This window comes from Urocitellus parryii, chromosome 13 (genome assembly GCF_045843805.1).
Source record: "Urocitellus parryii isolate mUroPar1 chromosome 13, mUroPar1.hap1, whole genome shotgun sequence".
NCBI lineage: Eukaryota > Metazoa > Chordata > Mammalia > Rodentia > Sciuridae > Urocitellus > Urocitellus parryii.
The window spans coordinates 21,208,193-21,235,647 of record NC_135543.1 but is presented as its reverse complement, the minus strand read 5'-3'; the positions used below and the strand labels follow the sequence as shown (position 1 = coordinate 21,235,647).

The 27,455-nt window shown below is 36.2% G+C and overlaps 1 protein-coding gene across 1 annotated transcript in view; it reads left to right on the top strand.

Annotated features, from left to right (window-relative positions):
* Positions 1 to 27,455, top strand: part of Dcc (DCC netrin 1 receptor) — a 1,056,042-nt gene that overhangs the window by 740,910 nt on the left and 287,677 nt on the right. The window contains exon 9 of the mRNA XM_077792339.1: positions 8,611 to 8,765. Coding sequence (XP_077648465.1) covers positions 8,611 to 8,765 — 155 coding nt within the window. The remainder of the gene's footprint in view (positions 1 to 8,610; positions 8,766 to 27,455) is intronic.

The window sequence follows — 27,455 nt, the reverse complement described above, 5'->3', positions numbered from 1 at the left end:
GAAAATCTTTGAGTAGATCCCATTCTCTTGTTTCCAGGTATGAAATCAAGATTCAGAAAAGTGAAGGAGCATGGTGAAGATGACCCAAATAAATTGGGATGGGACATGAAATCAAAATCTAGCTTTTTAGGCATTTTTTATTCAGTTACTATCCTAATTTTTTTTTACATTTAGTTATGCATTCATTGAAAAATTATAAACATCAGCAACACTGCTACTTTTTATACTCAGTCTGTATAAATGCTGAATGTGAACAAAATATGTGTGAAATATGGTTTCTCCTAAAGTAATTCAAAATCAAGTCAAAGAGACAGGCTTGTCCGTTAATATAGTGACCTATGGGCTATACTCAGTGCATAAACCAAGAACCACCAAAATACTAAGAGAGGACATTTAATGCTGCTTGGAATTACATGAAGTGATAGTAGGAAATAGAAAATTTCATTTGAAACAAGTTCTTGCCAAGTTGAGAAGGAAGTCTGAGTCCAAAGAACATAACTCCAGGCCGACTGAAATGGAACAAACCAAACCAAAGGCATGAGGAGAAAAGGCAGAGGTAGCCAGGGGCATGGATGAGGCAGGTGGGTCATTGCAGAGGCCTGTGAAAAGGTTTGGTCCACACGGTGAAAGTCTCTGGACCATCCCAAGGAGGTGAGATTGTATTAGTTATAGAACATCAGCCAGTTCTAGGTCATGTGCATGGAGTTGACAGAATATGCATATTAAAAAAGATGTCTGTAAATAACAGGTAGAAAGAATTAGAAGGACCCATGACAAAGAACTAGGAAAAGCTGCTATTATAATCCAATACATTGCAAGAATGTACTAGAGCAGGGACAGATTCCAGGTGCAGGATTAGGTCTCAGTGAAGCTCCCACAAGGTGCATTCATTCATGCTACCACATTTGACTTCATGACTCAAAATGTGTCGACACTTAACAGTTACACTGACTGAGATCAGCAAAGCAGCAGCATCATTGTTACTGCATCAAAGTGCATGCTTCTAGAATACAGGCAGGTGTTTTCCAAGAAATCAGGTGACCTGACACACCTAACACTAAAATTTATAAGAAGTCAATATTTGTTTTTTACTAACTTCTTGTGATCTTTTTGTAATGGTCAAAGAGGTAAGTTGCCTGTGGTTGTTTCTTAGCCCAAGGAGTCAGACTTCATGTATTCAATATTCTGGATATTCTACAAGTAAATTCACAGGGAATGGATTCTAGATGGCACAGACTGAGCGGTGCAGATTTGAAGAGTAATTATGTCTTCAACTCACTGGATTTCCCTGAGAGGCAGCAGAACATCCTCACACGATAATTGGGCAAACTTCTCACATCAAGGGTTCACCTTTTCTCAGAGCTCTAAGTGTTTATCTGCCCATTTACACAGGAGTATGGATTAGAGTGAGCAGAAAGAAACCCTTAATTACTAAGTGCTTCAGTGTAGAGATGATGGAGTCTAACTACTCGAGATGGTCTTGTGTCAGGCAGTTACGGGGCCAGAGATACCCAGCATAATCAGCTGCCCTTCCAAACCCAGACCTTACTTAACTGTTGGTAAATAAGGTGTGATGCTTTGTTTACAGCTAATAAAGCCTGGAGAACAAAATCAAAAGCCTCCTGCTAACCTTTGCAGCTTGTGACTGAGCAAATTGTGCAGGATAATATGGCAAGACACGCTTTCTTCCCGCAATGCATTTATGTCACTTCAGCAGTTGGACGTCACCCCCAGTAGTACCCAAGAAAGCAAAGGGACAGAAGCTTGGCAGCAGAAGCCCAGGCACCAGTGGGGACCTCAGATGCCACAGACATTCGGAGCTGTGCTGAGCATCTCAGGGAGCTCCTCTACTTCTCTAAGCCTGTCAGCAAAGTCCCGGTCCCTACAAACATTCGTTTTCACTAGTGGAACTGGTTCAGTAGTTCTGTTTATGAACTACTGGTTTAAACTTATGTCTCCAAACCAAATTGATCTATTAGAAAATATTAATAAGGTTTTTGTTATTGTTATTTGGGAAGCAGGCCTACATGACAGTGAAACCTTTTTGTGTGCTTTTTATCTCCTCAGAAGACTGGTTCTACATATTTTGTAGACAAGTCCTCTTCTTGGACTCAAATGTCTTACTTCCTAATGATGTCCTGGTGGTATTTTATTCTAATGATAAAATAACAGCAGCGACTGCCATTTATGAAAGACTCTGCGTTGTCTCCTGGGCACGGTGGTTTCTCCTTAAGATGGTTCACATGCAGCATATCATTGGAAAACACACCTACGTAGAGTCTTACTGTGACCTCACTTGGCTGTGAGGAGCAGATTTCAGAACAGCACCTAGCATTGAAGTGCATCAGTCATTGTGTAAGATGACTCAGAGCCTACGTTGAAGAATCCAGTGGTTAGACCAGGGTAGTGCAAGCATGTTATTATAAGAGGGATGTGATGTCCTGAAGCTAGGTTTGCTGAGCAAGCGCAATGAATATGTTTAGATTGTATTTTACAGAGAAATGCCATAGAAGTGTTTTCTAAAGGTGCTTTGTCACAATTTCTGTAAGACTGAAGCAATTCCATCTGTCCATATCAATGAGAATAATTTGTGTGTGTGAATATTTGTATTTGGGATATTATTCAGAGGTTGATGGATATTATGGAATTCTGAAACTGTCTTCTCATACAAGAGAGTCTTTTTTACATATGAGTGATATTTTCATTATGTGATCTTCAGTATTCTTACCTGGGCATGTTCAAATTTTCTCACCTTTTGAATCATTTGAGGAACACTATTCAAGGGTTATACCAGCAAGATCTGGAACATAGTGGGTTTTATCAAAATTAGTGTGTAGGTCTAAAAATAAAGTCACTTTTCTTATAGATGCCAAAGAAATTTAATATGCAAATCTGATCTCTGATGACAACTACAGTGTTGAAAGTCCAGAAAAGATATCATGGAATGATTCAAAGCAGAGGAGAGACAACTCCTCCTCACAGTGTTTTCCAAAGACACATTGTGCCTCTGTCCCCTTTAGGATACCATATCTTCTACCCAGACCTATGATTCAAAGAGGTCCTTTGTTTCACCATTATTATTGAGTGATGTCAAAACTGGATTTAGAGGATAGAGTTTTTTTATTTCTATAGTAACTGTGATACCCACAACTGTAAGTCCTGTGGGAAAGAATCATGTAATTTATATTAATTGCACATTTGTGTCTATAAAATAATGATAAACTATTCTATCTATATCAAAGGACTTGTGAGGCAGTGTATATAAAATTTCTGATGAAAATACATACAATCTAATTATGAAGGTTTCCTGTTTAAAATTAATTATTTAAATTGTACAAATTTATGGAATAGAGTGTAATAATTATATATATATATATATATGTGTGTGTGTGTGTGTGTGTGTGTGTGTGTGTGTGTAATGATCAAATCAGGATAATTAGCATTTCCATCTACCTCAACATTTAAAAAAATTTTGATTAGCACATAATAAGTGTGCATATTTATGAGGTGTGGTGTGATATTTCAATACATGTGTGTAGTCTGTACTAATCATATCAGGGTAATTAACGTTTTTTTCTCCTTGCTTGGTGTTTGGAGTCCTTGAATTCCTACCAGTTATGCATAATATACACGATAGTTTATTGTGAACTGTAGTCACTCCCTGTGATGTACAACACCAGAACTTATTCTTCCTATCTAATTATATTTTGCTCCCTTTATCTAACCTCTCATATTCCCTTCAACCCATCCTTTCAGGATTCTACAAACCACAATTCTACATTCAGATTGGCTTATATTTTTAGCATGCATTTATGGTGTTTGGTTTTCTGTAACTGACTTATTTCATTTAACATAATCTCCTTCAGTTCCATTAGTTGTGCTGAAAATGATATCATTCTTTTTATGGCTGAATGATATTCCATTGTGTATATAGGTCATATTTTCATTATCCATTCCTCTATTGGTGGTTATCTATTGGTTGCTTCCATATACTATTGTGAATAGTATCACACTAAACGTGAGCATGCAGTTATATTTTTGATATGCTGATATTATATCTTGGGATACATACCTAGAAATAGGGTAGCTCAATTTCTGTTTTTAGTATTTTTTTTAATGTTGTATTTTGTTCTAATTATTTAGATATGGTAGTAGAGTTCATTTTGACACATTGTATACAAGTAGAACACAACTTCTCATTCCTCTGGCTGTACATGGTGCAGAGTCACAATGGTAGTCTAATCTTACATGTATATAGGGTAATAATGTCCATCTCATTCCATCATCCTTCCAATCCCCATGCCCCCACCCTTCCCTTCACTCCCCTTTGCACAATCTAAAGTTCCTTCATTCTTCCCTCCTCATCCTACATTATGGATCAGCATCTGCTTCTCAGAGAAATAAATTGGTCTTTGGTTTTTTGGGTTTGGTTTACTTCACTTCACATGATATTCCCCAGCTCCATCAATTTACCAGCAAATGTCATAATTTAATTCTTCTTTAAGGCTGTGTAATATGCCATTGTGTATATGTACCATATTTTCTTTATCTATTCCTCTATTGAAGGGCATCTAGGCTGGTTCCATAGTTTAGCTATTGTTAATTGAGCTGCTATAAACATTGATGTGGCTCTGTCACTATAGTATGCTGATTTAAAGTCCTTTGGGTATAAACCTAGGAGTGGGATAACTGGATCAAAGGAGTGGTTCCATTCCAAGTTTTCTAACAAATTTCCATACTGCTTTCTAGAAAGGTTGCACCAATTTGAAGTCCCACTAGCAATGTATTAGTGTACATTTTCCCCCACATCCTCACCAACACTTACTATTGTTTATGTTCTTGAAAATTCCCATTCTGACTGGAGTGAGATGAAATCTTAGGGTAATTTTGATTTGCAGTTCTCTAATTTCTAGAGATGATTGAAATTTTTTTTCATGTTTGGTGATTGATTGTATTTTTTCTTCTGTGAAGTATCTGTTCAATTCCTTAGCCCATTTATTGATTGGGTTATTTGGGTTTTTGGGAGAGGTGTGTTTTTTGAATCCTTTATATATTCTGGAGATTAGTACTCTATCTGAGGTGTGCGTAGCTCCCATTCTGTAGGCTCTCTCTTCATGTTATTGATTGTTTCCTTTGCTGAGAAGAAACTTTTTAAGTTTGAATTTATCCTGTTTATTGATTCTTAGTTTTACTTCTTGCACTTGGAATCTTATTAAGGAAGTCAGGTCATAAGCTGACATAATGAAGTTCTGGGCCTACTTTTTCTTCTATTAAGTGCAGTATCTCTGTTCTAGTGCCTAAGTTTTTGATCCACTTTGAATTGAGTTTTGTGCAGGGTGAAAGATAGAAGTTTCATTTCATCTCACTATATATGGATTTCCAGTTTTCTCAGCACCATTTATTGAATAGGCTATCTTTTTCTTCAGTGAATATTTTTGGCACTTTTGTCTAATATGAGATTACCATATTTATGTGGGTTTGTCTTCGTGTCTTCTATTCTGTAACATTGATCTACATGTCTATTTTGGTGCCAATACCATGCTGTTTTTGTTACTATTGCTCTGTAGCACAGTGTAAGGTCTGGTATGATGATGCCTCCTGCTTCAATCATCTCGCTAAGGATTGCTTTGTCTATTCTAGGTCTCTTATTTTCCCAAATCAATTTCATGGTTTCTTTTTCTAGTTCTATAAAGAATGTCATTGGAATTTTAATAGGAATTGCATTAAATCTGAATAACACTTTTGGTAGTATTGCATTTTGACAATATTATTTCTGGCTATCCAAGAGAATGGGAGATCTTTCAAGCTTCTAAGGTCCTTCTCAATTTCCTTTTCAGTGTTCTATAGTTTTCATTGTAGAGGTCTTTTACCTTTTTTTGTTAGATTGATCCTCTAGTAATTTTTCTTTTGAAGCTATTGTGAATGGGGTAGTTTTTCTAATTTCTCTTGCAGTGGATTCATCACTGATTGAATAGAAATGCATTTGATTTATGGGTATTGATTTCATATCCTGCTACTTTGCTGAATTCATTTATTATTTCTAGAAGATTTATGGTGGAATTTGTTTTTAGTGTTTTGAAGAGGCTCCATGCCTTTTCCTAATAGCTGTACTAACTTCCTTCCTGTATGAACTCCTTGTTTTCTACATTACCATCAACATTCCTTTTTCTTTTTTCTTATTTGTTTTTTTTTTTGTAATAGCTCTTCTGACTATGATGCGATGACATCTCATTATATTTTTGATATGTATTTCCTTCATGGTTTATGAAATTGAGCATTTTTTCATAAATTTGTTGACAGTTGAATTTATTCTTTTGAGAATTTTCTACTCATACCATTTGCCTATTTTGCAATTGGATTACCTTTTATTTCTATTGAGGTTTTCGAGTTCCTAATATATTTTGAATATGATTATGGAATCAGATAAGTAGTCCATAAACCTTTTGCCTTTTCGTAGGTTCTCTCTTTACCCCATGGGTAGCTACCTTTGCTGTCCAGAAGCATCATAGCTTGATCTCATCTCACGTGTCTATTTTTGCTTCTGTTCCCTGTTCTTTGGTGGTCTTATTTAAAAAAAAAAAAAATCATCACTTATACAATATCTTGAAGGGTTCCTCCTGTGTTTCTGTCTAATAGTTTTCATAGTCTCAAGTTTTTACATTTAGGTCTTTGATCTTTGGATGATGAGGTTCTCTTTTAAAAAGCAACTTGCTGGCCTAACTGTGTTTAGTTTGGTAGGGTATGGCAGTGCAACCTGTGGTATGTTGAAGTATCATACAGTGTTTCTTATATTTGGCTACTTTGGGTTATACTGAATCCCATCCAGACCTCCCAGATGGGATTCATTATGCAGTCTTTACCAACATAACACTGTATTTCTAAAAATTTGTCTAGCCTCAGGCTATGTTTAGATTCATATTGTGTGCTTTTTCTTTGTAGTTCTAACATGTACATAACATAATATTTGCACTTTTAACCATTTTTAAGTGCACAATTCCATAGCATTAACTTTGTTCTCTCTTGTTGTGCCACCATCTCGCCATGTGTTCACAGAACTTTCCATCTTCTCTAATTAAACTTCATACCCATTGATCAGACCCTGAGCCCCCACCTGAGGAAACCACACAAAGGTGCATATTTTAATTATTTAGCTGTACTGGTTAAAATTATGTTGGTGATAGAACAAGCTCTAATACGTATAATCACTCAAATCTCTACTTTTGACTCTATAAGAAATAAAACAATGTTCTAATTGACAGTTTTTCTCCACCAGCTCTTCTCCAAAATTCTTGTAAACTTGTAAACCTCTCCATGATCAATGTGTAAAATCTAAGCTCATCATGCTTGGCTATGTCAGGTCCACAGTAAAGGAAGAAAATCTAGAGGGTTAGTTATATGCAGTGATTTTAGGCTCAGAGTGAATCAGCACACATCACATATACTCAATCATATGTCTTCATCCAGGGTTTAGTAGGCTGGGAAATTTAGTCTAGCATATGAAGAAGAAGAAAATTTTGATTTAAGGATGAGCTAGCCAGGTTTTGCTGCATGATATTTTGAGTGTACATAGGCTCAGTAATCATCATTCATGCCACTAGGAACAATTTGATTCTTCTTTTTAAAAAACTAATTTTCCCTGAGATAAAAGTAGGCTTCACTTTAAATATCTCCAAAAATAAAATAAAACTCCATGACACAATTAAAATAAACTTGTAATTCCATTGAAAGCTAAGAGATATTATCTAGGGATAGAAACCTTAACAAACAGTGAATAGTTGAGCATTTCTACTTTACTCAGTTCACAATTATATGTTAAGGGTCAATGAAGATATCTAGGAGGTCTAGAATCTTTTGCATCCTTAAGGAAAATTTCAGTAGTTCTCATGTTTACTGATAGCATCCCTATTCATAGTTTGTCTTCTCTTAAAGTATATCTAAATCCCACCAGGATCAGCAAATCCATTTGTTTACAACATGGAAGACGCATTTAATTGGTAAAATGTATTGAGCTCATGTAGAAGAGACTTGAAGAAAAAGGAAAGCAGACATTTTTGACTATTTCTCTTCACACAGAAAATAATTTCCTTCCTTTTAATAAGTGCACTTAACGTATCCACAGGAGCCCAAGCTCCATACATACACAGGAACACTTAGCATCTGCATTTTCCTTTCCTACAAAGAAAGAAAAGGCATAAATGCATTTGCTGGCAATACTGACAAAGACCAATTTGTGGAATAATTGAAACCTTGATTTCTGTCATTAGCCGGATGGGTACAAAATGCATCTTCCTGTCTACATTCCAGATGCTTCTTCTTATTTTAATACCTCTTTGTTTCTCATGAGTTTCGAATTCTTAATTGTAAAGTGTCAAGGGAAAGTCTTTAGTTTGCAAGTTGCATCAAGAATGACATCAACTTGAACTCCCTGAAAACCTTGCCACCTTTATTTATCGTTCCTTTCAAGTAGTTTATTTTCCATAGTAAGCCTCCGACCTCTTGATTCTGTCCCATAGTCATCCATAATGAGTGAGCTCTTGTAACCCCAGTAAAGGTCTGGGCCCAAAGTATTCATTTTGGAAATAATCTCTCTGTTCAACCTTGATTTCCTAGGGAACGAGCATTGAATACGACCCAGCCTGGGTCCCTTCAGCTTACCGTGGGAAACCTGAAGCCAGAAGCCATGTACACCTTCCGAGTTGTTGCCTACAATGAGTGGGGGCCAGGGGAGAGTTCTCAACCCATCAAGGTGGCCACTCAGCCTGAGTGTGAGTATGAAAAGGGAGAGGCTGTGTTTAGTGAGGATTCCTAGTAGAACTTCTTTGAGATGAGAAAACGGAAGGCAGGGGTTTGAACCAACGTGCTTAACTTGAAGGTTTTCATAGGAAAGCTAACATTTTGACAGATGGCCTCCTCACTCAGGCCTCATTGTCCACAATGGCAGATTAGAGGAAACCATGGCCCCATTCCTCCATAGAGCTCACATCCTCATTTCCTAAAGTGACTCCCTGCCCAACAGTATTTCATCATCACCACCATTGAGTTCAATCCTTCTCCGTTGATTTTTCTCACATTTTCTGGAGTTAGTCTGGGCCGGTTTTAGCATCAGAGGTAAAAGAAAAATGGCATAAAACTTCTAAATACAGGGACTTTTAAAGAAGTTAAACAGGCAATAACAACTGAAGAAGATACCAAAGGCCAACTGAGGCCCCAGAAGCATGGGAGACGACCTCCACTGGACTGTCTCCTTGACTTCTAACTTGAATCACTGTATGAACCTCATTCATCCCAGAGTAAAGCTGTAAAACAAGTTACAATTCCATACTAGCAACTTTTATAAGGGAAGAGCACCCAAATTGTTCATTTAAGAAATATTTCTGTACCTTAAATAGTTTTTTTTAGTTTTTCTTATGGACCTCCAATGTTATTTAGAATGAAGACTTACTAATAAGTTTTCCAGCTTTATATTTTTAATTAAAAATTCTATTCTAAAGGTTAATTCAGTGAGTAACTATTTGAAACACACAGCCTTATTTTAGACACAATTTCCTGTGCTCCTCTTCTTTTCTTCTTTTTTTTGTCAAGTTCTTTGTTTACTTATTTGTTTATTTTCTTTTCAATTAATAATATTCCTTTATTTGTATTCCTATTGGTTTTATGTAAAACTATGTTTCACTTGAAAATGACTTCAAATGCTTTTGGAAGGAGATAAAATATAAGTTAGAAATGTGACAAATAATCTCTGTACTGGGTTCACTTCCTGGGTGATTTATATCAGCATGTCAATGAAATCAAGATAGGCCATCAGAGTACTGGTTGATCATCTACTCTTGGCAAAATCCTCATCCTTTCTTCGTCTTAGCCAAGATTGCCCTGGCAAGATTGATATATTCATCCAGGCAAGGGCTAAGACTTCCAAGTCATGTAAATATTTGCCTCACAGAAACAAACTCTCAGACAATAACTTCAAAAACACAGTAATGTATACAGGTGTCCAGAAATTGTCTGAAAATATAGGCTCCCAGGGAGGTCTGGCTAAATCAGTTGCAGGATTCGGTGCACAATGAAAATGCAAGGACACTTTTCTGAAAAATTAAGAAATGTTAACAACTACAATTAAAGCAAGACATGAAGTCAGTCTTTACGCAGTTTCCCTCTAAGTGTGAGACCTTGTCCAACTTTGCTGGTTGTGCACCCATGAAGCTGGCCCTGATGAGGTTTCCGCTTGTAAGAGCGAGTTGTTGCCCTGTGGATTTAAGCCAGTTTCCATTTCACAATGTCCATGTTAATTTAGCATTTGAGTCCTCAGTCTCTTCGTTGATTTAATGCTTATAGTTAATATATGGAGAATAAATCATTTTATGAATATTTGGCTTTTTTGATTAATAAAGTTCAGTAAAAATCAAATTAGGCATATACACATGTATGTATGTGCTTGTTTATATGTATATGATGTATATGTGTATATATATGTGTGTGTGTATAAACATACATATATATGGTATATGCCACATTGTACAAAGATTGACTTTAACCTCAAACATTCTATCAAGAAAAGTTTTGTTCAGTTTTCTAATATGAAACTTTAAATTTAAGCATTTTTAAAAAGATCTAATATGTACAGGTATCTGAATTCTTTACCCTAAACCTAATATTATCTTAGAATTGTTTTATTGTACTTTTCATGGCTGACTAGTCATGATTACATTGTATTTCTGATAAAAATCATAAGTTGTCAATCTTGCTTTCTCAAACTGAATAACTTATTTTTTCTTCTTCTACAAATATCATTGTTCCTAAACATCCAACTTAAAAATATTTTCAACTTTTTTCTCTTTTTTACTTTTTTTTAATGACAGTATTTGTAAATCAAGGGACAAAAATATTTTTCTTTTTAATACTAACTACTGAATATGAATATCTCAATACATAAGGCTTGTATACAGCAGCATGTTCTGCAATTTTTAATGTAAGAATTTTTAAAAGCATCCTTATTTGTATTGCCCATAGAACATTAACTGTGTGAGACAAACAACAGCATACTTCAATTTATAGTTGTATATCATGAATAGCTACTATGCTCCTAATACTATTCTGAGTCACTTAAGGTGCTTTAGAAAAGGCAAATACCTGTTAAAAGTAATGTAGTTAGGGATCTCATAAACTTCTTGGGGAAGTGAAAATTCTAAGCATGTGACAATCAAAAAAAAAAAGTCCTTAGATAAGAGAACTTATAGGAAATTGTTAGATGTGTTAGATGGAATATAAGCTATTCTGAGTCATGCATTTGCTTCTGTGCCCCTTAGCTGATGGTCACAGCTTATTACATAGTTATTTTTTATGTCTACACTATACTGTACTTACTTCCTCCAGTCACCCTTGGGTTGCAGAGAGAGCCCCAGCAGGCTTGCACTACATTTATTCCTCTCTATGCAGAAAGCAGTGTAAGAAGTGTGAGCAGAAGTCTTCTCTGGATGCTTGCCTCTGTGTGTATTTACTTTGCTTAACAATTTACATAAAGGACCATGAGACAACTAAATAGTAACCACTACAAGTCCAATTGAATAAGACATGTTGTTTTGGTATTGTTAGAGCATATAAATAATAATTTCTCCAGAAAATGAAAATGGAGAACCTGCAAGCTTTAGAAATGTGATGTAGCCTTGACTATTTTTCATTAAGGGCAGCGGTAATGGCCTTAGAATGCTCTTCATATTTTAGCCTTTATTAGCACTGTCTTTGATCACCTGTTTTTAACCACTGTATGCAGTAGCGATTGTGTCTGTGGGAGGTCTTTGGCTTGGCTGTGTTTCACTACCCTCATCATGGGCTAACTCACCTTGTTGAGCAGGTAGGTAGAGGAGAACACTTCAGCCTACAGAAGAGGTCATGCAGAACACTCTGTGAAACAGCCGACTCCTTCATTTATAATAAAAGCATGCTGTAGTTCACTTGCTGTGTTTATTACAGACATTAGGATAAATAAATTATATTATCATGACTAATAGGTGCTGCATGTGTATTTTATCTTCTGTTGTTAACACCAAATACCATTTGGCAATTTACGAATATTACTAGGGAAAGGAACACTTCATCTCCTCTAAGCCTGCTCAAAAATATGCCAACTGGCAAGGGAAATGGAACATTCCAGGGATCCTCTGTCTCCTTCCTTTCTCTCCTCTTCTCTCTCTTTCCCCTTCTTCTAAGCCCATCTTTCTGTCTTTTAGAGGAAATACCAAGGTTGATTTCATTATTTGGACTAGGCAAGAGGGGTAGAAAAAAAATCAATATTTCCTCTCGACAAAATGATTTTATCTTTTGAAAATGGGTCTTGTCTGGGTGTGCATTTGGTTGCTTCTTTTATCACCATTTCTCCAAATGTGATGTAGAAATTGTGCACTAAAATTACATAGCTTTTATACAAATTGAATTTCAAGTTTTTCATGTTATTTGAAAATATCAACTCTATTATGGAAACCATATTTTCAAGGAATAAAAACGGAGGGGAAATATGTCTGAAATATAAATCAGCCAGCAACTGTTTCTGAAAGTGCATACATTTTACAGTAATCATTTAAAGAGATCAACAGTCCAAGATCCAGTTTATGAAATAATCACCCGGAATAGAAAGACTTGATTTATATGAAGGCTCTGTCCTCTGATTATATCTCCCTTTTGCTAAACCTTTGCTCTTTTCCCCCTGCCTTTATGGTGTATAATTTCTTCACTGTATTATCAGCCAGGATTTAAGTCCTTGCCTGCTTAAGACGTGTCTAATCTTTTCATACCACATGTGGCGAATTTTTGAATTATTATTTGGGGTCCTATAAGATGCTGTTAAGGCAGTTTAATCATACAGGATGTTAAAATGGACCACATATAGGTTTGAAGGCTTGGGTAAGAATAGGAAGCAGATTTGCTAGACCACAACCCAATTATCTATAAAGCCCTTTTATATTTAAGATTTGTAAGTAATATTCTTAAGTCTATTATAGTCTTTACACTAAAAAGATGAATGCAAGCAGCCATACCCCCAGGTTGAGTGACTTTAGAATATGTTATGTAGAGGTATAGCTGTATTTACTTTTTTCCCTCCTTCCCTGGATTTAATTTTTTTAAAAAATATCCTAATAGAGTTCAACTAGTGTGGCGATTTTGTATAGAATAGAAAGCTCGTATCATGTTCCTGAATATTGCTACTATATTCTAGATCAGATTTCTTCACCTCAGTTCCCTGAACTAGAAAGTGGAGGTTTTATTTACTCTGCCTCTTCCCAGGTTGTAGAGATGAAATGAGGTCTTGCATGGCTTCAAGCAGGCACTCAATAGAAAGGAAGTTCCTGCTGTGCCTTTGGAATTCTGCAGGGTCAAAGGAGAGCAGAATTCCAAAGGCACAGCACTAAAAAACAAAGAGGGATCTCACCAGGGTAATCTCCTAGGTAAATAGGCTAATAGAGTGCCTTATTTACAGCTTGATACTGGCTCTTCTACTATACAAATGTACAGCCAGCACTTTTATATATATATACTTATTTTCATGTTTCTCGTAGTCCTTCCTTACAATTTGGCAAGATGTCATAGACTGTCTTGTCTTCAAATGTTGCCCAATGTATATCTTAGCATCCCCAAATAAATTTGCTCAGTAAATACTGTATAACCTCATAAATTGTGCCAGTCTTGCCATTTTATGAATGGTTGGTTAGCTAAAATATGCCAGTAGAATCTGGTCTGTACTTAAAGTGTGGGGGAACTGTAAAATATCAATTATTGTTGTTTTAACATGATTCCATAAATTACATAAGCCAAGTTTATTACAGTCTGTCCAGTCAATTTCCTTTATCACTAGGGCTTGTTGACAATTATTAAGCACGCTGCAAGTGATTTAAGCGACTGTTTAGGCTGACTACAGTGGCAAAATTGACCACTAGGCAGGTAATTGACAGTGGTCTGATTGCCTGGTCACATACATGGTTAAAAATTAAAGATAAGTATTGGCATCCTATCTCAGTGTACAGACAGACTCGTTATTTTTAAAAGTCTCTCATTGCAAAATATGTTTTCAAGTATTATAAATATAAGATGGGAGACGTTAAAGGCTTATGGCTTGGCATCCTTAGCAGCAGAAGTCTTAAGAAATCCATTTGGATTTAATGGTCAATTAGGCGAGGTATTATGTTTTTTATAATGGCATATGTTAGTGGAGGAATTGAAGATAGGCTTAGGAGGATGGAATGTTTAATCACCACTGGAAGAGTTCAAAGTAAACATGAGTCACTATGTTCTTTTGAGATTTATTTAAAAATAATTATTTTGCTTCATTGTCCAGTACAGTAACCACTGCCCACATGTGATTGTTTAAATTTAAATGTCTTGAAATAAAACTTATAATTCAGGTTTTTAAGTCACACTAGTTACATTTCAGCTGCTCAATAGCATTTAAAATTTTAACAGAATTAAAAACTAAATCTCCGACTGCTCAGACTTGCTAAGCTCTTGGCTATTGTATTGCAGAAAAGTTTCAAAGGTGACAGAAATTTCTATGGTGCAGCAGCAGCCTAGACCCAGTCAGTATATGAGACTGTGAAAGTCACTCATACATTGCCTTAAGTCAAGGAACGAGAGGTCTAGCAGAAACCAAGTAGAACTAAGAATATATTTAACAGAATTAGTTCCCTCAAATATTGAAAAAATGATGAAAATATGTTTTGAATTAATAGAAAAATTCATTTTAAAAAGATCAGAGAATCTAGAACTGAACTCCTTATCTGCTTATTTACTTAAAGTTATTCAAATACTTTGTCATGCTAAAAAAATGACATTATCTTACAAGGTTCAATTGAAGGTGAAGGTCAAAGATAACTAGTTGCTTGGGTTAACAGTGGTATAACAAGTTCAGTTTCCCTAACAGCCCTTTACTGCCTTTTAACCTGTTTTATTTTGAGCACACACCATAATTCAGGCTTCTTCAGTGGCTTATAACCAATTATCTAGAAAAATTATCTTCGTGAGAAATGATATCGGAAAAACTATTTATTTCTTACTGACATTAAGGGATATAAGGAAAGGAAATGTGAAGATGTTCAGAAGTTCTGCAGGTGGATTTGCTTGGGATTTAATTGCCTGGTATGGTATGGTTATGTGCCCTACTAAAAATGAAAGCAGGTTGCTTGTTAAACTGAATTAGTGCAAAAGTCAAATTGAACATCTTTGGGGATATTGTCATCATTCTGGACCAGCTGAAAAAAAGCTCTATTCCAAAGATAAAACAGCTGAGCTGAGCTGTTTTAGGGAATCCTTCTATGGAAAGCTGATGAACATGACTAATGAAGAGTAAAGATAGAAAGGGAATGTGGCATTTTGCCACATATGTATTTATACACTCCCCCATCTTGCGAGCACTTTTTATCTATAGTGTCCATAAACGTTTGTTTAATCAAAAATTGTGATGTTTCAAGCCACCTATAAAGTCTTAGGGATAGAAAATAAGAACGACAAGATGATTTCTGTCTTCATCTGTCTGCTGCTGTCACAAAATATCTGAGGCTGGATAATTTATAAAGAACACAGGTTTGTTTTTCACAAATCTATAAGCTGAAAAGGCTGAGATCAAAGGCACTGGCAGGTTTGGGGTCTGATGAGAACTGCTCTCATAGAGGAGACCTTGTGGCTGCATCCTCCAGAAAATATACACACTGGGTCCCCATATTGCAGAGAGAACAGAGGGGAGAAAAGTGGGGGAAGGGCTGAGCCTTCTTGGCTTTCTTGCCTCTTAAAGAGCTCACCTCATAATACTTACGTGTCAGGGATAAAGTTTCAAATCTTAAAGGAGACAGGACTCAAATCATTCAAACATCCAAGATCTAGGGATAAATTTTTGTTGGAAACGTACCTATAAAATAAATTATTCTAAATCTATCGTTGGAGCCAATTAATTTACTCTTCTCAACCTAAAGTCAGTGATATTGGCATTAGTGTATGATTAATGTGTAATTTAATGCATATATAACTCACTAGGCAAACATGTTGGCTTTTAATGTAAAGTATTTTAGTGCATTTTTAAAAGTATCACATCATGAAATATACTGTTGACTAACATGATATAATACCCAACCAAAATTAAGTAAAGCTCAATTTTTAGTCATTTCACACTTGAATGGATTTTTTAAACTGCAGATAATATTCTACTGTAAAATGATAAATTTTACATGTTACACAGGAAGTCAGTAATGTGACAAACTATCACTCTCTAAGTCCAAAGTTCCTGCATTGCGTTATTTTAACAAAGGTATTTTTTCCTACTTTGGAGAAGATAATCTGGCAGTGGCAACCCCAAGCACAACTGTCTAATATTCGATGGAAATGCTTCCTGCTTTAGCTTGCCCAGGAGACCAAATCAAATCTAATAAGAAATTGGATTGGGACAAAATTTCTGACCACTGGATATTTTACAGGAAGAAGAATTGCCATAGGTTGAAATGAAAGATTTTAAGGTGATGACAGCGAGTGCTTATAGTCATAGCTATTACTATCAAAACTCAGATGTTGCCATTCGTTTCTGGAAAGAAATGATCATGGGTTTTTGTCCACTGAAAGTCAACTGTGGAACTCAGCCCACAGTCAATGCAAGTAACTCATACCTGACACCTTAGTTAAATCTGCAATCGATGTTCCAGGTACCCCAAGTAGAAGCAGAGTGAAAGATGGTTAGGAACAGTGATTTCAAAGGATTAAGAACCCAAACTCAGACTGTTTCAAATTTCTGGCTTTTTCCTGTACTAGCAAATATGCTAATTATTCTGTGCCACAGTTTCCTCACATGTAAAATGGAGATAATATCTATATTGCAGGATGTTGTAAAGATTAAAAGTAAACCTTTAAAATAGGAATACAACAGTACACCTTTAATCAGTGACTCTTATGATTAAGTGAGATATTTAGCCTGCTTCTGGCATATCCTCAGCCCTCAATAAATGCTAGCTATCACTATGATTTTTCATTACTTGATTCTAATTATTGGTCATCAGATCATGTTTCTCCCAAATGCTTTCCTTCTCCTTTAGGCTATTTCATAAGCATCTCCTATTTCTCCTTAAGATTTTTATTAAATAATTTCTAAGAACAAAAAGCAGATCCCAGCTAATTCATCACATTGTTCAATTTTTCAGCCTGCATGAGTCCATTTCTCACCTTCCAAATTTGTTTGAGCCTCATCATCATTTCATTTATTCATTCATTATATTCCACACACCTTCATGGTATGCACCCAGAGGGTTTCTCAGTACCAAGAATTCAACAGTTGTGTTTTTTTTTTTTTTTAAAGAGAACTTAGCCTTATGAAGTTTATATTCCAGTGATGGAGAAGGGTAATGAATAAATACAAATAAAAGCATGCAGAAGAATAAAATAGTTTACAGGGGCAGAAGTATAGGATGAGGACAGAGATGATCCTAGGTAGGAAGGTCAGGAAAAGCTTTTCTGAATTAAGAGTACTTAAGGGGACACCTTGGCAAATTTGAAGGGTGTTGGAAAATATCTAGGGGAGACATCTTAGGTGGGGCAAAGAACACTTGCCAAGATTCTGGAGAGGAAAAGCCAACTGTGGCTGGGTTTGGGCAGAGCAAATAACAGGGAGTGGGGCAGAGGTGAGTTGAACAGCATCAGGGCCTTGTCAACGGCCTCGTCAAACTCTGAAAGCCACAAGAAGGAATCTGGATTTCACCATCCGTGGAGGCATCTGGGCAGGAGGGAGTGACTTGATTTGTTTTGATATTTAAAATGGAATGGGAAAGTGAATGCAATAGTTTAATCCAGAGATGGCTTAGGTTTCTGTGGTCATTTTGGAGGAGATGAGGACTGGTAGAATACAGGACACCTTTGGAAGATAGAAACATAATATGCTGCTGGATGTGGTGTAAGAGAAAAGACAACAGTTAAGTGTATTGTTGAGTTGGGGCTTCAGAAAGTAGAGGAGGGGCAGCTCTGTTTATGGGGATCAGAAAACTGAGGAAGAGGCTGATTTTGAAGGGTGTGTAGGGAGTGGAGACATGCTGGGAAAATCAGGACTTATGTTTGTTTTAACATGTTAGGTTTGACTGTTAAATGTATGCAGGTATTATTTAATTAGAATGCTAGCTCAAAGCAAGAAATTAACAATTCTTTGAACATAAAAATGAAAGAACCTTCTTCATATAGGCAGGCCAGTTTCTATTGAAGAGAAACAGTTAGCTTCAAATATTGGCAAAGATGGGCAGTTACTGGAAAGACAAAGAGAATTCCACATGTATCACAGGGTATGCACATTGCCAGGCACAGAAGATGCTCAAATAGTTGTTGACCATAGAGAAGTCCCCATTTTGGAAATCTTCCTGTCAGGCCTGGGAAGTGTAATTTAATGTGGCTGATACCAGAAAGAAGAGTCCATTAAAAGGTAGACTCAGATCTTCAGCCCAGTCTTCCAGCTGCCAATATTTTCCAAAAGATCAATCCAATAGGGGCAAATTAATGCCAGGGTAAGTATTAGCCGAGAGCCAGCTTGTTTTCTGATGTGTACTTTGCCTACGTTCATTAAACAGGTGATTGAATTCTGATGGGATGTCAGTGCAGGATGATCCACAGGTTGATTTTCTATGACTGCATCAGAATTGTACAGACAGAAGCCTGGTTTAGGGCCGAGTGAAGGCCACAGAATTAAGAAGAAAATCTTCTTTAGGCTTTCAATATCCCTTTCCTATACTTCTCTCATATCTTGGGGATCTTTGATCTTCCGTTAATTAACGGCACCAAAAATGCAAAATATTTACCCAGTGTTCTAAAGCATACAGCTAAATTCATAGAGAACTTTGAGATGGCAGCTTCTAATCATTGAACTTTACACAGGATAAACATGGGGACCAGAGTGTTTAAGGCCAATCAAAGGGTGAATCAATAAACTGGTGGGATCACTACACTTATATTGAGACTCCTGGTTCACCAATGATGTTAAACAGCAGGCCTGAAATCATCACAGTTTTCTTTCCGCAGTGGAAACAGCATTAAGCAAATAGAAAAGAGGCCTGAGATCTATCTATTCTAGACTGAGATCTTATCTGTATTTTCAAGATATATTTTTGAGGAAGTCACTGGCCTTTTCTGATTCCCACTTTATTCTTATAAAATAAGGATCATACTATATGTATTAATTTCCTAGGCTGCCCTCACAAAATACTGCAAACTGGGTGACTTAAAACAATGGAAATATAACCTCACACGATCTTGAGCCTAAGAATCTGAAATTCAGGTGTCAGCAGGGCCATCATTCCTCTAGAAAAAAAAAAAAAAAGGCTTTATTATCCTTTGTGGCTTCTGGTGGGTGCTGGCTGGCCATTCTTGCATTTCTTGCCCCGACCTTGTATCCCTCTACTCTCTGTGTGTATCTTCACATGGCCTTCTCTCCTCTGCATCTGGGCCCTGTGTGTCTACACCTCTTCTGTGAGACACCAGTCATACTGTATTTAGGATCCACCTTAATCCAGTAGGAATTCATCTTTGCTAATTGTACCTGCAAAGACCTTATTCTAAATAAGGCCAAATTCTGAGATTCCATGGATTTCTGGTATCCCGTTCAACCCTTTATACTATCCTATAGATGTAGACGTATAAATAACGTGGATTTTTAGTAAGAGTCCATATAGTCTGATTGAACAGTAAGCGGTTATTTAGTGAAGGAATTACCTTTTTCATTTCAAAATCATTTTGATCATTGTCTCTCAAGCAAGAAGGAAATATTGGTGTTAAGTGACATTCCAATGTTTTTAAAATCATATCTGATATATTCTTCTTCCGTCTCCTTCTCTTCAGAATGCTAACTCTGCCCTGTAAGCTGTGGGACACAGCACTTCCTGAACTGTAAGGAGGGCAGACTTCTAAGGCTGCGGGAGGACACTGATACGCAGAGTCCATAGGTACAGTTGACTGAAGCTGCAGGTGGGATCACAGGAACCACACACTTACATTTCTACTCTTTGACCTTCAGTTGATAAAATCCCCTGTAATTCTTTCCTCCCAGACACTGATGCCACCATCTGGACTCTGATTTTAACTGTTATGATCTGAAATAGTAATTCCATGTCATTACCTTAAAATCTTTTGACTTCAGCCCATAGCTATTCTCTGTACCTATAAAACAAAATATTCTTGGAGCAGGAATCCTGGCCCAACCCAATTCCTACAGAATACATGACAAAATTAAATGTGACAAAGCTAATAGTATCAGGGGTGGGGACTGAACCTAGCATAACATTCCTGGCACACTGTGTGTGTGTGTGTGTGTGAGTGTGTGTGTGTGTGTGTGTGTGTGTGTGTGAGAGAGAGAGAGAGAGTGTGCACGCGCACAAATGGAGATTAACCACGATAATTTTGGGGAAAATGGTAAAAAGCAAATATTAACTACATTTTAACAATAGTTCTTTAATGAGTTTGATTTTCCATCAGTTCACCATTATTAAAATTAATTCAGAGAATATAATAATGACAGCATATTATTTTTGAAATCCCAACATATTGAGAATAAGCCAGTGTGGGGTGAGTTAAACTAAGCTGAGGAACATTCTAAGTACATAATTTCTACTCCTTGCTATAAATCTCCTCCTTGATCTTAACCCTCAGCTGACTGTCTTTGTTTCCATTCCCTCTTCTAAATGCCTTGTAGTAAAATCAAAACACTACTTCCATTTTCCTAATCAACTTGTAGTTCAGTTCCAGTTCTTCAAAAAAAAAAAAAAAATGCTTAGGACTCTCAGAAATGAGTTGATCTCCCTTCCAGAGGCACATTTCATGTTTCATCATTTAATATCACACGTGAACATAAATAACAATATGAGAAATTTAATATCTCACTGACATTTTAGATTATGCCGCAGGGTTTAAATTTAGTAGCTTGTTTAATTTTATCACTTCAGGAAATGAATTTATTTCCTCAATGTTCTTATAGTATTTTTATCAATTTCTTTGGAAGTATTGAATTACCCTCCCTCCCCATTCCCATTCAAGAAGTTTTCAAGCATCCTCCTAGGGCTGCCTACACCTGTGAAGTTCGGGAAGACAGCCACTAGTCACAAGTGACTATTGAGCCCTTAAAATGTGACTGGCATGAAGTGACATACGCTACAAGTGTAAAATTCAGCATGTTAAAGATTTAGTATAAAAAATAATATATTTTTTTAGATTTTGTATTAATCATATTTAAAATGATATTTTAGATGAATTGAGTTAAATGTGTTATTAAAAACTAATTATACCTATTTAAGTTTTACCTTTCAAAAATCTGCCTACTAGAAAATTTAATTAGCATATATATATATATATTCATGACTCCTTATCTTTATATTAGATGATGGTAGCTTATATGTATATCCTTGTGTTTTTTTAAATTTATATATGACAGCAGAATGCATTACAAGTCTTATTACATATATAGAGCACAATTTTTCATATCTCTGGTTGTAAACATAGTATATTCACACCAATTTGTATCTTCATACATGTACTTTGGATATCAATGATCATCACATTCCACCATCATTAATTACCCCTTGCCCTCTCCCTTTCTCTCCAACTCCTCTGCCTTATATAGAGTTCATCCATTCCTCCCATTCTCCCACTCCCCTCAGGCAAGAAGTCAAGGAGGTTGTCAGTCTTACATTAAGTTGAATTTCAGAGTTATTGTAATGCAATTTTTCAGTTGGATCAGTCTCAAAGCATATTTTTTTCTGAAAGAGGTGTTTCATTCACATTTGACCATTATATTCCTTACTTTGTTATTTTTAACATCATAGCTGATAACATGAATTAAAGCCATTTCTTTATAATTGATCTGACACTTTATAGTACCAATGGAAATAAAAGTAAATGAGGTGAAATTAGCAAAAGGAGAGGGATATTTGGCTCTGTAGCAGCACACTGGTGTTCCTATGCTCAGTTTTACCTAAAGTCTCTCTCTAACTTCTATGATTTACTGCTGAAGTCTGTCTTCTTGCAGCTATCTCTGAACAAGCCCAAGTCTTCCAAGTGGTTAATAAACTTCTTATCTTTTGAATACTGAAAATAAAATAAACTTAATCTTCAGGGTGGTTCAGTCAGCAGACCAGGAGCCTTTTAGATGCTTTGTAGAGATACAGGCCTACTAGGTTTTCTGCCCTTTGTGATTATCAATCTTTCTCTTGCATGCATGTATGTGGAAGAGCATTAAAAGTGCTTCTCGGTGATAAATGTCAGGGGAATCACAAAGTGAATATTAATTTCACAATTGTCAAGGTCAGATGTGCACCCAGGTTCATTGTTATTGGAATTTTTATTGTTGCTGCTGTTAGGAAAGATATTTAATCTTGGGCTCTCCTCCACCCATGTGTCAAGAAAGTAAGTGAGCAGATTTTTTTAATATGCACATACATTGCTAAGAAAGAAGTGCCTTAGCACAGTCTGATCTATTAATTGAGACGATTATTTTGAAGGCCTTCAAAAGGATCAAGGTGTCGATTTAGAGGAGCTAAATTGAAGTAGAATAAACAAAAGATCACAAGATCTGGAAACCAGGGTGATGTTCCTGAAAAGCAGGTGACTATCTATGGAAAAGGAAAGAGAAAAAAAAATGTGCAGAAGAAATAAATAAAGAAGGTACATATCTGTGATAAAGACATTCCTAGAAGCAGAGTGTAAAATTAACTAACTGAGAGTCCAAGAAATTAAAAGAGAAGGAAAGATGGAGAAAAATACTAGGTCATGATGATCTATATGGGGATAAATAACCAGCTGGACATGTCTGCATATAGTCAAGTACCTTGAACCCCATGTGGTGCTGAAGCTGTGATAGTCACCCACGCACACGCCTACACCCCACATACCTGCCCAGTTTAGTCTCTCCCAGTGCTTCCCATTTCAGAATAGTCCACTAAAATACCCCAGCTGGGCATATCCACATGGTAGGAGTCATGCTTGCTTCTGGTATGGTCTTCACTCCCTCATCTCCAGCCCACATCCTGTGGATTTTACCTTCCACACAGCTTCTAGATGCATCCCCTTCACGGCCTCTCCATCTGATTTTCTGATTCTTAAAATATCAAAATCCTCCCAAGACCTTTAAAGACTAGTCTGGCCTGTGGAAATATCTCCTACTTCATTTGGACTCCTCTCCTCCTGGCTCCTGGTAGTCCTATCACCTTTGACTGTGAGTTCAATGGAAGTTTTTTCCCCATCAGTTTTCAGAGTGTCTGGCCCTTGAAACATTAGTTAATATTTGTTGAGCATTTCATTGGTGCCAGGGATCAATTCATAAATTATTGATTATGAATCTTCACAACAAAACTACAAGCTAGAAATTGGTATAAACCCCATTTTTTTAAAGATAAAGAAATTTCACTTCAAAGATAGTGAGCAGCTTGGCATTGGTCTAACAGCCTGAGTGAAGGTTCTTCATTTGAACACTGGGTCTCTGGAGGGTATGTTCTTGACTGCTGGTCTCCGTTACTGATGACTTGCTGGATGAGCTTGGTTGGCATTTCCTGAATCGGAGTAGGCCAGAATTCTGACTTCTATGAAACCTGTGTTAGGGGAACAAAGTTCTAAATTTCTTCCTTAATTTATAGTCCCTCCCCAAAGAACCAGTTTACCCAAGGCAGTTGGTTATCTTTTAAGGCCTGGAAATAGATAAACAATAAATTTCTTCCCCAAAGAGATGGTATCATTTAAGGTAGGATCGTTTTGCCACTTTGTAGAAAAAAAAAAAAATCTGCTCACTTGACTTTCTGCAGAAGCAGAAGATTGCTACTTCCTTCTCTAATAAATGGCACTGGGGCCCTTTTATAAAAAGCAATCTATACATGTCATTTATTGCTCTATTAAAACTACAAACATCAGATATTGATTCTTCCCCTACTGACCATAGTACAAGCCAACTTCGAGAAAGGTTGCTGGGATTTAGTTACATTATCACCATGGGAAACACAGTGGATTCTGCATGAGCTGAAGACGTGTTTCTCTGATGCACATCTATTTATAGAGAGCTGAAATTTTTGTGTGAAGAAATGCAGTCTTGAAGTACACATGAGTCTCAAATCAGTGTAAACCAAGTGAGAGGCCAGCAAATGACCTTTCTTGGCCTTTGTGTTTGTGACTCTTCTGTAAGAATTAAACATCAATGTATTGTCTGCATATTATGGAAATAAAATAACAAAAATGACAGCATGTGGGTTATTTATGAGGAGGTGCAGAAGCTCAGCTTGTATTTGTGGTGACTCTTCAAGCAACTCTGGGCTCTTTCATGAAGCATTCTCTTGGCCAGGTTTGGTTTATAAACAGCATCTTCTGGTCAGGACTCATGGTACTCAATTGGGCATCTGCATTACAGGGTTTCTCATCTGTTCATGTTTTTCAAATAATCCTGAGAATAAAGACAAGAATACTAGTTCTTCTAAGTGTCTATGGAGAGAATGAAACTTTGGAAAAATTTACGGAACTTGATTTTAGTTTACACTCTATTATCTACAGATTATTTTGTATACTTTGTTTCAAGATTTTCTCAGGAGTTCAGAATTTCTACACCACGGAGCTATTATAGTTTCCTATAATTCTTACAATAACTCTGTGATATAGAAATTATGAACTCCTGAGAAAATCTTGTCCACAGTTGGGAGGGTTTTTAAACTTTATTACATTTTCCTGAGATTGATAGAACGTTCTTTGATTTGCTGATACCACTCAACAAAATAGTAAGATAATTTAGTGATAACTTCATGCTTTGGGGGAAAGTGGCTTGCTTCCTTATTGTAAGAATGTAAAGCCCTATAACATCCTTAATTTAGTTCACCTTGGAATTATTCTCATTATGTTAAATTGAAGCTCTCATCAGGAAGCCTTTCCTGAAGGACATTTTTCTTGCTATTCACCAACTTGTAAGTTCTGTTCTGGAAAAGCCAACATAAAGACCATTAACCACCAAATTCATTCATATAGATATTTTCTGACTCATTGGATTCATCCTACATTCTTGAACATCTCTGTCCCTTTTTTCATCAGTGAAATTCCTCATTGTTCTTCAAGAAGTGCTTGTAACTGAACCCCCCATTTTACCCATCCCTGATTTCTGTAGACTTGTTGACAGGCAGGTTTCTGAAACACCTTTGTACTTAATCTTCTGCTCTTAGCCTTGATTATCTAAGTTCTGTTATTGCTCTTCAGGTGTTTGGTGTGTGTTCTCTGTCTTAATACATTCTTTGAAAATTTCTACCATAATAAGATATTTCAGAGTGCTGGAGAAAGCACTGAATTCTAAGCATGTGCAAAATATAATTAGACTTTAAAATAAGATGCTGCTTTTATCTAAACTTTTCAATCATAATGGAGAGTAACCAGACCTGTGCTATTTGGAGGGGGAAAAACATTTTTTAAGTCAGATCAGGCTTATATGACATGAAGACTTCATTAATATGTAACATGTAACATGTCTGGCTAGAAATTTCTTTTCACCTTCAATGTTTGGTATTTTAGGTGATTTTTCTATGTCATAAAAACATTTGCTGGGCTGGGGATGTGGCTCAAGCGGTAGCGCGCTCGCCTGGCATGCGTGCGACCCGGGTTTGATCCTCAGCACCACATACCAACAAAGATGTTGTGTCCGCCGAGAACTAAAAAATAAATAAAAATTCTCCCTCTCTCTCTCTCTCTCTCTCTCTCTCTCTCTCTCTCTCTCTCTCTCTCTCTCTCTCCTCTCTCACTCTCTCTTTAAAAAAAAAAACAAAAAAAAACAAAAAAACATTTGCCTTAGACATTGCTCAGAAATCTCCAGTTTAAATCATTTGAAATGTCAGCTACAAAGTCAGGAATCTTCACTACACTTTGTATTTCTGGAGATTAGCTTTGTTTCACAAGGTCAAATAGCTTTACATACTTTACCAAGATATACTACTACCTGGTGGTATTAATGAAAAATCTGAGCTACCTTCCTGAAAGAACCTTATTTTGGGGTCAACTCCTGAAATCATTTTTAGTATCCAACCACTTCAAGCTCCGAATTGAATCATAAGAAATCCACTTTCAGGACTACATTTCTTTTTCAGGAGCTACTTCTATTAAGCTGTCAGAAATACCTATCACTTAATATACTGGCATATATATGTGTATATAAGTAATATATAAATGATGATATAGATCATATACATTATATGTGTTTATCTGTATCTAGATCTATCCTTTACATATTTATACACACATATACACACAGTGGCACCGTTGAGTAGGTCATAAGTTAGCAGAGAGTGCCTATTAAACCCGAAAGCAAAATGAGCAGGTAATAACTGCTTTCTCCAATGAAACCTTGTCAGACTCCTGTGGTTTCATATTAGAAACCTACCCCATAGTTTTTGCTTCTTCCTTGCCAAATTACTGTCATATCTCCTAACTATGTATATAGTTCATTCAAAAAGGGGTTTCATTATGTTAATAATTACATTGCCTGCAGGCTTTTTGATGTTGCATTCCCCATACCGAATAGAAGCAGATTTCATAGAAATATCATTAAAGCTGTTAACTACAGGAGAAAAAAAATCAAGGAGGCAATCAAAGCATGCACTTTATTATCAATAAATGCAAGTAGTTTCAGAAATGGCTCACATTTGAAACATGTTCATTGAGGAAATTGTTGGCTATAGAAGCTATTGCTTCAAGTAAGAGAGCTTTGTGATGTGAATCCATTTGGATCACTTCAGATAATTACTTAGATTTGTTGGTATCCATCTTTTAAAATAGTCTCAAGAAGAATTTTTAAATTAGTAAACTGATAAAATGATAGAATCATCATCAGAATTCTGAATTGAGGGCATCTCAATTATAGGTCATTATTTGAATGACAATACATGTGACAGTTTTTTCTTCCCCTGAATCCACTTACTTTAGTCCTTAAAAAAAGTGTCTGTTAAATTTATGATTTAAGAACATTAGGACTCCTTGTACTACATTGTCATTTTGAAAGAAACTTTAAATATTCAAATGTTCAACTACATAGCCTCTGACATTAACATTTGTCTTCATTTTGAACTTCCCGCTGAGAAACATCAGTTTAATGGCTGAGAGGCATCAGCCTCATTCCATATTATTACAACAGCAGCATGACTTGATTCTTCTAAAGCTTTTTCTTTGAAACCCTTATAGTCACATTTATATTTCGAAGGGATTCCTTAAACTCTTGAGGTTTTTTGAGAAACATATATTTCATAAATCATAATTTAGGTATTTCAAAGTCAGTCAGATGAGCAACTAGGTAGATGAGTATTAAATAGAAAAAAAGGGGAAGGAAGGAAAGGAGGAAAGAAGGAAGAAAGGAAGGAAGAAATTAATTCATTTATATGAGAGGATTTCTCAATCACCAGAAGCCATATATCTTGTAAAACCTAAAATATTTGGTAAATTAAACCAGATGAATTCAAATGCCT